This window comes from Macaca nemestrina, chromosome 14, assembly GCF_043159975.1.
Source record: "Macaca nemestrina isolate mMacNem1 chromosome 14, mMacNem.hap1, whole genome shotgun sequence".
NCBI classification, from domain to species: domain Eukaryota; kingdom Metazoa; phylum Chordata; class Mammalia; order Primates; family Cercopithecidae; genus Macaca; species Macaca nemestrina.
Window position 1 is genome coordinate 112,116,089 of NC_092138.1, and position 12,242 is coordinate 112,128,330.

The 12,242-nt window shown below is 52.1% G+C and overlaps 1 protein-coding gene across 1 annotated transcript in view; it reads left to right on the forward strand.

The window, feature by feature from the left end:
* Positions 1-12,242, forward strand: part of LOC105464043 (laminin subunit gamma 3) — a 90,256-nt gene that overhangs the window by 38,673 nt on the left and 39,341 nt on the right. Inside the window, exons 8-11 of the mRNA XM_011711666.3 lie at positions 574-710; positions 3,935-4,045; positions 7,416-7,608; positions 7,772-7,887. Coding sequence (XP_011709968.2) covers positions 574-710; positions 3,935-4,045; positions 7,416-7,608; positions 7,772-7,887 — 557 coding nt within the window. The remainder of the gene's footprint in view (positions 1-573; positions 711-3,934; positions 4,046-7,415; positions 7,609-7,771; positions 7,888-12,242) is intronic.

Below are 12,242 nucleotides of genomic sequence, written 5' to 3' on the forward strand. Positions count from 1 at the left end.
GCCTGGCCAATATGGTGAAACCCCGTTTCTACTAAAAATACAAAAATTAGCCGGGCATGGTGGCAGGCGCCTGCAATCCCAGCTACCCGGGAGGCTGAGGCAGGAGAATCTCTTGAACCCGGGAGGCTGAGGCTGTGGTGAGCCAAGATCGCACCATTGCACTCCAGCCTGGGCCACAGAACAAGACTCTGTCTCAAAAAAAAAAGAAAAAAAATCCAAATAAAGTCTGGAGTTTAGTTAACTTAGTTTTGACAAATGTACTGTGGTAATGTCAGAGGTCAGCATCAGGGGAGGCTGCCTGAAGCAGGTATGGGAACAATCTGTAATGTTCTTGCTATTCTTCTAGAATTCTGAAAAAAAATTGTTTTTAAGTTTCTGCAGTGATTCTAGACTCTCATTGGTCCAGGTGGGATACCCTGGTCCCGCCCCTTCCTGGCTGATTTCTGAAAAAATTTTGTTTTTAAGTTTCTGCAGTGATTCTAGACTCTCATTGGTCCAGGTGGGATACCCTGGCCCCGCCCCTTCCTGTCTGATTCACGTGACCCTGGTGAGCATGTCCTGCCTCCATTGCAGATGTCGCCCCGGGACTTTTAACCTGCAGCCCCACAATCCGGTCGGCTGCAGCAGCTGTTTCTGCTATGGCCACTCCAAGGTGTGCGCGGCTACTGCCCAGTTCCAAGTGCATCACATCTTCACCGATTTCCACCAGGGTAAGAGGTGCCCCCTGCAGACGTCTCCCAAGGGTCTGCTCCCAGCCTAGCGGCAGATGGTCCTGCCCTGGGGAGATCTTGCACTGGTGGATCTCCCATTGAGGAGAGGAGCCACAGGCCTGCACAGCCTAGGTGGGGTTGGGGGTGAGATGATGGCTCCCCAGTGCCCACCTGCGACCCCCAGCTCCCTCCCCAGCCTCTGACTCTTCTCTTTATACTTGTGGTGGGGTTGGGGCCCGGCTACGTGACGCTTTTTGGATCCTGTAGGGGAATTTCCACTCACCCCGTTCAGACTGGCCTCCCTTGGTATATCTAAACACTGGGTATATCTAAACAGTGGGGATTCAGGCTCAGTCTCCTGGCCTCCACTTATTGAGCACCTGCTGTATGCCAGGCACTGCGCTGAGCACCTCACATGCAAGGATTCTCATTCCCCTTTTAATGATGAAGTAACTGAGACCCACAAAAGGTAGGCCACTTGCCTGAGGCCACGTAACAGTTGTGAGCACTGGGTTTATCAGCTCCTGAGTTTTGCTCCCTTTTTTTTTTTTTTTTTTGGACACAGGGTCTTGCTCTGTCACCAAGGCTGAAGTGCAGTGGTGCAATCACGCACAGCTCACTGCAGCCACCACCTCCCTGGGCTCCCGTGATCCTCCCACCTCAGCCTCCTGAGTAGCTGGGACCACATGTGTGCACCACCATGCCCGGCTCATTTTTGTATTTTTTTGTACAGACGGAGTCTTACCATGTTGCCCAGGCTGGTCGAGAACTCCTGAGCTCAGGTGATCCTCCCACTTCGGCTTCCCAAAGTGCTGGGATTATGAGTGTCGGCGCCCAGCTGTGTTTTGCCCCTAACTACTATGGCAGCCGCTACCATGGTCCCTGACTCCACGTGGTACAGCCGCATCTTTAAAGAGGAAAGCAGCAGAGCTCGGAGCTCTGCATTAAACCAGAGGCTGCGTGGGCCCCAGCTATGTCCCACAGAGCGCCCCCCGCCTTCTGCCTGTCCCCAGAAAAGAGCGAGGCATTAGCTGGAAAAGAACCTCAGGGCCGACGCTGGTGCGCCCCAGACATGAGGACCGCGCGCCCTCTGCTGGACGCCGTGCAGAAAGGACGGAGAGATGCGCGGACCGGGACAGCGTGTCTGGGTCCTGGGTCCGGGAGTCTAGGGTGTTAGCGTTGGGCAGGACTCATTTTCTAGACCCTAAGAATAGTTTTATGATCTGTTTTCACCTTGGACCAGGCACTGGGTGTGGCTGACCCTTCGGGGGTATCGTCTCATTTTGTCTCAGTTGCAGCAGTTCTCAAACTTTTTGGTCTCTGGATTCCTTCTTTTTTTTTTTTTTTTTTTTTTTGAGATGGAGTCTCACTGTATTGCCCAGGCTGGAGTGCAATGGCGGGATCTCAGCTCACTGCAACCTCCGCCTCCCAGGTTCAAGTGATTTTCCTGTCTCGGCCTTCTGAGTAGCTGTGACTGCAGGCACCCGCCACCATGCCCAGCTTATTTTTGTATTTTTAGTACAGATCTGGGGTTTCACCATGTTGGTCAGACTGGTCTTGAACTCTTGACCTCAACTGATCCACCCTCTTCAGCCTCCCAGAGTGCTGACCTCCCAGGTGTGAGCCACCGCACCCGGCCTCTGGATCCCTTTATGCTCGTGAAAATTATTGAGGACCCCAAAGTGCTTTTGTTTAATGTGGGTGGTTTACATGGATATTTGCTGTCTTAGAAATGAAAACTGTGGCCGGACACAGTGGCTCATTCCTGTGATCCCAGCACTCTGGGAGGCCGAGGGGGGTGGAACACCTGAGGTCAAGAGTTTGAGACCAGCCTGACCAACATGACAAAACCTCGTCTCTGCTAAAAATTAGCCAGACATGGTAGCCAGCTCCTGTAATCCCAGCTACTCAGGAGCCTGAGGCAGGAGAATTGCTTGAACCTGGGAGGTGGAGGTTGCAGTGAGCCGAGATCACGCCACTGCACTCCAGCCTGAGTGAGAGGGTAAGACTCTGTCTCAAAAAAAAAGAAAGAAAGAAAGAAAGAAAGAAAGAGAGAGAGAGAGAGAGAGAGAAAGAAAAGAAAAAAGAAAACTGAGTGGTTTTTAAATTTTTATTATTTATTATTATTTTTTTTTTTTTTAGCAGAGACGGGGTATCGCCATGCTGGCCAGGATGGTCTCGATCCCTTGACCTTGTGATCCACCTGCCTCAGCTTCCAAGAGCGCTAGGATTATAGGCGTGAGCCACCATGCCTGGCTGATTTTTTTTTTTTTTTTTTTTGAGTCAGAGTCTTGCTCTGTCACCCAGGCTGGAGTACAGTGGCATAATCTCAGCTCACTGCAACCTCTGCCTCCGACGTTCAAGTGATTCTCCTGCCTTAGCCTCCTGAGTAGCTCAGATTACAGGCACCTGCTTCCATGCCTGACTAATTTTTGTATTTTTAGCAGACACAGGGTTTTGCCATGTTGGCCAGGCTGGTCTCGAACTTCTGACCTCAGGTGATCCGCCCACCTTGGCCTCTCAGAGTGCTGGGATTACAGGCATGAGCCACCGCGCCCCGCCTCCTAGTTTCTTCTAAAAGCCTGTCTGCAAACTTCTCTTCATGTTGACATCTTCCTTTCTCTGACCTCTTTCCCCACTCCATTCCTTCCTTCTTACCCCTTGGCTGCCTCAGATGTTTGGCCTCTGCCTCACTGCCCCCTGTCCCCTGGAGAGGCAGCCCCTTAAGGTCACTCGCTGTGTGCTGGGCTGTGCTCTGTGTTAACTGCTGTGGCCAGAGGGAGTAGGCACTGAACTGGTACTGGGGATCAGAAGGCCTGGGCTCCCATCCTGGCTGGACCCCTTCCTAACCAGGTGGCCTCCCTGCCTGCGATGGTGTTAATAACACAGGTCACTAGAAGGACAGGGTTCATGAGGTCACAGGTGAGAAAGTTCTCTGAGAGCCTGAAGATGAGGTCAAGTCTGGTACTATTAGAGATGCCCCTGATGTCCCAGGGCACCCATGTGGGGGTCTTCAGGCTGTCTTCATGTTGAGCTCAAAACCCCCACTGAAAGGGCAGGGCAGGCTTCCAGGCCTGACCATGCCCCAAGCAGAGCCGGGTCCCTGAGCTTTCTAGCTTCTCCTGAGGCTCCCTCCCACCCCAAGGCTCCAGCTGGGGCTGGCACCTGGACACCACCCTCCAGGGCCTCATACTGATTGGGGGATGTCTGTGTTTGCTGTCTAGGAGCCGAAGGCTGGTGGGCCAGAAGTGTGGGGGGCCCCGAGCACCCCCTACAATGGAGCCCAAATGGGGTCCTCCTGAGCCCAGAAGACGAGGAGGAGCTCACAGCACCAGGTACCTCCAGCACCAGGTGGGGGCTGACTGCCCTGTGTCGGTTCCTCCTGCTGCTAAACAACTCGCCACACATTAGAGGCTGAAAACAATGCCAGTTTATTCTCTTAGAGTCCTGGAGAAGTCAGAAATAGGTCTCTCGGTGCTAACATCAAGGTGTCAGCGGGACCGAGTTCCTTCTGGAGGCCCATGGGAAAGTCCCTTCCTTGCCTTTCCCAGCCTCTGGAAGCTGCCTGCATTCCTGGGCTCGTGGCCCCTTCCTCCATCTGCAAAGCAGCCAAGTTTGTCTCATGCCCCATCACTGGCTCCAACTCCCCTGCCTCCCTTTTGCGTATTTACCATTAATCTCTAATGATTGATGGGGCCCAGCTGGATAACCCAAGATGCTCTTCCTACCTCAGGTCAGCTGATTTACAACCTTAATGTCCCCTGCCACAGAACACACCATATAAACAGATTCCAGGGATTAGGGTGTAGATGCCTTTGGGAGGCTGTTATTCTGCCATCAGACCACAGTATCTGATGAAACCCCCATTTTTCTGGTCACAGCTTTGTCACGGAGGGTTTCTTCAGTGCCACAGAGCCATAGCCACTGTCATGGCCCAGAGAATCTCTGTTTCTCATCAGCCCCTCACCCACCAGGCCACCGCACCCCAAGCCCAGAGCCACGGCATTCTTGCAAAAGGAAGGAGGTTCTTGATCATTCTGACCTCTCCACCCCACAGTGAGGGGACCTGTGGTCTCCTGGTGACTGTCTCAGTCCCAGAACCCAGAGCCTAGAGCCCGTCTTTAGCCCCACTGTGGCTGATTCAGGGCCTGCCAGCGCCCCGGACCAGCTCTGCCCTTTCCCTCCCTCTCCCAGAGAGGCCGAGGAGATGAGTCACGGATGGCTGAGGAGCCGTGCGCCCCGCAGCCAGGAAGTCAGAGGCCTCGGGCCCTTTGTGGGGCAGGTGCTGCAAGCTCAGAGTCCCATGAGCAAAAAAACACACTCTGTTCCGTGGCCACTCTGCTGGCATATGGAAGAAGAGGGGCTTATTCCCGCAGGAAGTGCTTGCTGGGTATTGGGCACACTGCAGGGGTGAGATGGATGGACGGCCTGGCCTCATGGTGCTCTCAGGCCGGCCCACTCCCAGGGCACCCTGAGCAGCTGGAGGTGAGGGCATGGCAGGGGAGCCAGGCTTCTGCCCGTTGCTCACGGAGGGGACACAGAAACAAGCGTCTGGGCTGGCTGGTGACAGCATCAGAGGGAATGAACCCACAGACCCTCTGGCCAGCATGTCCACTTTCTGTAGTCTGCCTATGAGCACTTGGGGGCAAAGACCAGGAGCTGAGTGAAGATAAGTATGTAGGCCGGGCGCAATGGCTCACACCTGTAATCCCAGCACTTTGGGAGGCCGAGGTGGGTGGATCTCCTGAGGTCAGGAGTTCAAGACCAGCCTGAAATGGTGGCTGGTGAAACCTCGTCTCTACTAAAAATACAAAAAAGTTAGCCAGACGTGGTGGTGCATGCCTGTAATCCCAGCTACTCGGGAGGCTGAGATGAGAATTGCTTGAACCCGGGAGATGGAGGTTGCAGTGAGCCAAGATTACATCACTACACTCCAGCCTGGGCGACAGAGTAAGACTCTGTCTCAAAAAAAAAAAAAAAAAAGGAGTATTTAGTGGTGTAAGCTTGGGACTGTCCTAGGAGGGACTGGGTAGCCTATTGGTGGACTGTGATGCAGCCTTTACAAAGACTGCCAGTTGTGGAACAGTATGTGGAACCATCTCACGTGTAGAACATGAGTAGCAAAAGATGGGAGAGGAGCATTGCACTGGCGCTGGTGACTGATTCTGGAGGCCGAATCGGGGTGCAGCCGGAGCATGTGGCCACCATCTCCCAGGGCTCCCTGCTTCAGGCTGCTTCTTCTCAGGTGAGCAATTCCCCCAGCCAGGAAACGCTCCGGGGCAGAGGGACACAGGGACTTTCAGTGTATCAGGAGCTGCCCACCGAAGCTGTGGCGGGGCATACTACAGAATTTGAGGGGTGCACTGCAGAATGAAAACTGCCCCCCAATTCCCAAATAGGGGGAGGTACCATTAAAGGTACTAAAATAGAAACACTTGTTTCTCCCTGCAGTTTTGCCCTGTATTTGTCATGGTGTTTTTTGGTTTGCTATTTGATGCCATTCTAGGTAAAGGAAAATTTTAAGTTATTAGCATGAAACATATTAAGTTATTAGCATGAATTTTACCATTCCTTTTTTTTTTTTGAGACGGAGTCTTGCTCTGTTGCCAAGGCTGGAGTGCAATGGTGCGATCTCGGCTTACAGCAACCTCTGCCTTCTGGGTTCAAGCGATTCCCTGCCTCAGCCTCCCGAGTAGCTGGGATTACAGGTGCCCGCCACCACAGCTGGCTAATTTTTTGTATTTTTAGTAGAGATGGGGTTTCACTATCTTGGCCAGGCTGGTCTTGGACTCCTGACCTTGTGATCCACCCGCCTTGGCCTCCAAAAGTGCTGGGATTACAAGCGTGAGCCACCGCGCCCGGCTGCGTATTTTGTTCTTACGAGGACGGTGGAAATACCGCACACGACAAGCCCAGCCACTTTGATTTCACTCTTTGACACATGCATGTTCCACTAACGTGGCACACGTCCGTGGCTTTCTCACGGGTAAGGGAAAGACTGCTGGGAAAGGAGGGTGGTCCGTGCTCTTTCCTCATGGGTCACGATCTTCCGAAGCAATGATTGGTTGATACAGGGACATGACGTGAGTCAGAAGGTACCGCCCAGGGCTTCTCCTTGGTTTGTGTTTCTCAGAACGCCAGTGCCTTCCTTCCAAGTTTGGAGCAACTTCTGATTGGAAGGGAAGGTGTGGCCTGGGGCCCAGCGCGCCTCTGCTCATTCAGCCAGCTCGCTTACCTTAAATGTCACCTGGAGTCCCGCCAAACTCCGGCTGCTGGGTGTTCCCTAGGAATTCCGTGCTCGTGGGCATCGTGAATGCTGCTCTCGAGCAGGTGGCAGCCTCTGTGGTCACACGTGTGTGTGTATCCCCTCCATTCATGCTTGGACTCCGTGTTCCGTTTTACACCACTTCTAAAACCCTAGTTCAAAGATAAAATTATTAAGAATGTGAAGATGGTCACAGCAGAGCATGAAGCCAAGCGTGGGGGCGTGTGTGACTGCACAGGTCACACGCCTGTGAAGCCGGGGACGGGCTGCGGAGGTGTGGGTGGGTCCCCTGCAGGGTCTGCTGTGCAGGGAACTTTTGATTTTCTACCCACTGCACTTTTATCTTGTTTGAACGTTTAGTTGCCACTAAAATCAGTATAGACTTTTAAAATCATGCTAACCATATGAAGACTGTCAAAGCCTTCTTCTCTTGTCTTCAGAGAAATTCCTGGGAGATCAGCGGTTCAGCTATGGGCAGCCCCTCATCCTGACCTTCCAGGTGCCCCCCAGGAGCTCCCCACTCCCTGTGCAGCTGAGGCTGGAAGGGGCGGGCTTGGCCCTGTCCCTGAGGCACTCTAGCTTGTCTGGGCCCCAGGATACCGGGCATCCCAGGGAGGTAGAGCTCAGGTTCCAGTAAGTATCCTCTTGTGTCCTGAGAGATGGGGAGGTGGGGGGGTGGTCTCTGAGGTCCGGGCACATTTCAGATGCCCCTGTGGTCTGGGGGGCTGCACCCCATCCCCAGCCGTGGCACCCCCACCCTATGTCGGGATCTCACTTTGACCGCTTCTCTCGCCAGCCTGCAGGAGACCTCTGAGGATGTGGCCCCTCCGCTGCCCCCCTTCCACTTCCAGCGGCTCCTCACCAACCTGACCAGCCTCCGCCTCCGTGTCAGTCCCGGCCCCAGCCCTGCTGGTCAGTAAAGACAACCACATGCCCAAGACCCGAGCGCTTGCCAGTTCTCAGAACTGGGCTGGGCTCCTGGGGCCACGGTCTTGTTGGGACCTGGTGGCCAGTGGTTATTGTCCTGCCAAGAAGAAATCTGAGTCAAAAGTCAGGACCATTGCCAGAGGTCATATAACCTGTGAAGGCAGTGGGGATGGTGGCTGAGGTCAGACGCAGGGACTGGACAGGAGAGAGGCCTAAAGGATGGGCCTCAGAGGCAGGTGTGCGGCCAGCAAGCCACCCAGACCCATTGGGTGTGGGCACTCCACCTTCGCTGAATCCACCAAGCCCCGGTCCCTGCCGGACACAGCCCACAGCCGGCAGTCCAGGTGTCCTCTGGGAGAGTGAGTCCCATGCTGGTCACTGGTGGTATTCTACCTAAGCCACCCTAGGAGGGTCTGGTCTTCCCAAAGGGGGCCAAGCTATCACACATCATTGATGGGGATCTGTCACCACCTCCCACCCTGGTCACAGTGATTGACAGCCTTAGCCTCTGATGTGTTCCTCATTATAACCTACCCACACACACTATTTTAAAAATCAATATAGGCCGGGAGCAGAAGTTCACGCCTGTAATCCCAGCACTTTGGGAGGCCGAGGCGGGTGGATCATGAGGTCAGGAGTTCGAGACCAGCCTGGCCAAAATGGTGAAACCCCGTCTCTACTAAAAATACAAAAATTAAGTGGGCATGGTGGCATGCACCTGCAATTGCAGCTATTGGGAAGCTGAGGCAGGAGAATCGCTTAAACGTGGGAGGCGGAGGTTGTAGTGAGCCAAGATTGCACCGCTGCACTCCAGACCGGGCGACAGAGCCAGACTCCATCTCAAAACAACAACAACAAGAAAAAAACAGCCTGGTGTGGTGGTCTGTACCTGTAGTCCCAGCTACTCAGGAGGCTGAGACTGGAGGATCGCTTGAGCCCAGGAGGTTGAGACTATAGTGATTTGTGCCACTGTACTCCAGCCTGGGTGACAGAGCGAGACCTTGTCTCTAAAAAAACAAAACAAAAAACAAAAGCCCTACTGTCTGTGTGTAAAATGAAGCTGAGCTCTAGGCTCAGATGTTTACAAAGGGGTTTTTCTACCCTTCCAGCACCAAGCAGGACATTTGATAGTCACGTGGGGAGTTTCTGGGAATGTCAATTTCCGGGAACTTTAGGCCTCTTCATCCACATGACAACCAACATGTCCTCAGATTTGCTTCCAGGGGAGGGAGACTTTGCTCTTTTTGAGAACCTCTGGCTCAAATGGTCAGTTTTCCCCAGGCCTCTTTTGAGTCCAAGGGTGCTGGAATGCACTGGAGAAGCAGGCGACATAGTGACCCTCCCTTGCACCTGCAATCCCCAAACTTCCTCTTTCCGTGGGTAATGTTTTGGGAGGCCTGTCTCTAAATCTTTCTATGTGTATGTGCTTAACATCTGTATTTTTGTTTGTTTGTTTGTTTGTTTTTTGTTTGTTTGTTTGAGGCAGAGTCTCGCTCTGTCGCCCAGGCTGGAGTGCAGTGGCGGCGCGATCTCGGCTCACTGCAAGCTCCGCCTCCTGGGTTAACGCCATTCTCCTGCCTCAGCCCCCCCGAGTAGCTGGGACTATAGGCGCCCACCACCACGCCTGGCTAATTTTTTGTATTTTTAGTAGAGACGGGGTTTCACCGTGTTAGCCAGGATGGTCTCGATGTCCTGACCTCATGATCCGCCCACCTCAGCCTCCCAAAGTGCTGGGATTTACAGGTGTGAGCCACCGCACCTGGCCTTTTTTTTTTTAACATAGAAATGTGATTACACAGTCAGGCACGGTGGCTCATGTAATCCCAGCTCTTTGGGAGGCCGAGGCAGGTGGATCGCTTGAGCTCAGGAGTTTGAGACCAGCCTGGGCAACATGGGGAAACCCTGTCTCTACTAAAAATACCAAAATTAGCCAGGAGTGGTGGTGCACACCTATAATCCCAGCTACTCGGGAGGGAGAATCACTTGAGCCTGGGAGGCGGAGTTTGCAGTTAGCCAAGATCATGCCACTGCACTCCAGCCTGGGTGGTAGAGCCAGACCCTGTCTCAAAAAAAGAAAGAAAAAGAAAGAGAGAGAGAGGGAGGGAGGCAGGGAGGGAAAAGAAAAGAAAGAAAAGTAATCACACAGTACAATATCCTGGGACTTGCTTTTTGTCAGCTAACAGTGTGTCCTGGAGGTTGTTCCTTGTCATTACACGTAGAAAACCTGGTTTTCTGGGTCTGGTGTGTAAGATTCTGCGGTGTGGATGCTCTGTGAGGTTTTAGCCATCCCCCTATTGACAGGCACTTGAGTGGTCTCCAGTTTTCCCGATTACAGCCGTGTCACAGGGAATAGGGACCAGCCTCATAGAAAAGTCTTGGTATTCCAGTATAAGTGTTGCTTTAGGACAGAGTGCTGGAAATGGAGATATTAGGTCAAAGAGGGAGTATTTTCCATTTTGATCCACGCTGCCAAATTTTCCTTCAGAAGGGCTGCTCTGATGAGGAGTGTCGGCCGCCCCTGGTCTCCCTGTTCTGTGTCTACAGATGGTCGTTTTCATATTTTGCCCAGAGTTTATAGTTGTTTTCTGTGGTAAGGCTCATCTGCCAGGATCCCCTACTCCTCTGTTACTGGAAGCAAAACCTCCTGATTAGTATTCATACATCCACACTCATTTTTTTTCAAATATCAGATTTCTTTATTTTTAAAACATACCCATTATAGTTTATCTAAACACAAAATGTTCACTTTCCTTGCAGGTAAGAAATGTCACTGACATTTCTGTGTCAAATAGCTTCTTTTACATCAAAATCCTGTTCTAGTCATTAGTCTCAAAATCTCCTATAACACTTAGAACTTTAGGCTGGGCGTGGTGGCTCGTGCCTGTAATTCCAGCACTTTGGGAGACTGAGACAGGAGGAGTCCTTGAGGCCAGGAGTTCAAAACCAGCCTGGGCAACAGGGCGAAACTGTTTTTCTACAAAAAATTTAAAAATTATCTGGGTATGATGGCACACACCTTTGATCTCAGCTACTTGGGAGGCTGAGGCAGGAGGATCATTTGAGGCCAGGAGTTCAACACTGCAGTGAGCTATGGTTGTACCACTGCTCTCTAGCCTGAGTGACAGAGCAAGATTCTGTCTCTCTTAAAAACAAACAAAACAGGCCAGGCGCGGTGTCTCAAGCCTGTAATCCCAGCACTTTGGGAGGCCGAGACGGGTGGATCACGAGGTCAGGAGATCGAGACCATCCTGGCTAACCTGGTGAAACCCCGTCTCTACTAAAAAATAAAAAAAACTAGCCGGGCGTGGTGGCGGGCGCCTGTAGTCCCAGCTACTCGGGAGGTTGAGGCAGGAGAATGGCATGAACCCGGGAGGCGGAGCTTACAGTGAGCTGAGATCCGGCCACTGCACTCCAGGCTGGGCGACAGAGCGAGACTCTGTCTCAAAACAAACAAACAAACAAACAAACAAAACAACAAGAAAAATCTTAAAGCTTTAGAAATAGACCTTACACTTTGCCTAAATGTAGCATTCAGTTATGAGCAGGCCAGGTGAATTTCCTACACCCCATCCTCCACTAAAATTCATCTGTAAAATGTTACCAGTCTGAGAGGTGTGAATGGTATCATCGTTGTTTAAATCTATGTATCTTTTTTTTTTTTTTTTTTTTTTTTTTTGAGACGGAGTCTCGCTCTGTCACCCAGGCTGGAGTGCAGTGGCCGGATCTCAGCTCACTGCAAGCTCCGCCTCCCGGGTTCACGCCATTCTCCTGCCTCAGCCTCCCGAGTAGCTGGGACTACAGGCGCCCACCACCTCGCCCGGCTATTTTTTTGTATTTTTTTAGTAGAGACGGGGTTTCACCGTGTTAGCCAGGATGGTCTCGATCTCCTGACCTCGTGATCCACCCGTCTCGGCCTCCCAAAGTGCTGGGATTACAGGCTTGAGCCACCGCGCCCGGCCTAAATCTATATATCTTTAATAACCTGTGGAGTGGATATCTTTCCATAAAATTCTCAGCCGTATCTATTTCTTCTTGAAAACTGCCGATTCATCTCTCTTACCCTTGAATTGACTATTAAAAAAAAAAAAAAAAAAAAATCAACCAGCGCAGTGGCGCATACCTGCAATACCAGCACTTTAGGAGGCCCAAGGCAGGAAGATTACTTGAGGCTAGGAGTTCAAGACATGGGCAACATGGATAAACCCCATCTCTACAAAAATTTTTAAAACTTAGCTGGGCTTGGTGGCTTACCTGTAGTCTCAGCTCCTTGGGAGGGTGACATGGTAGGATCACTGGAGCTTGGGAAGTCAAGGCTGCAGAGCTATGATTGTACCACTACA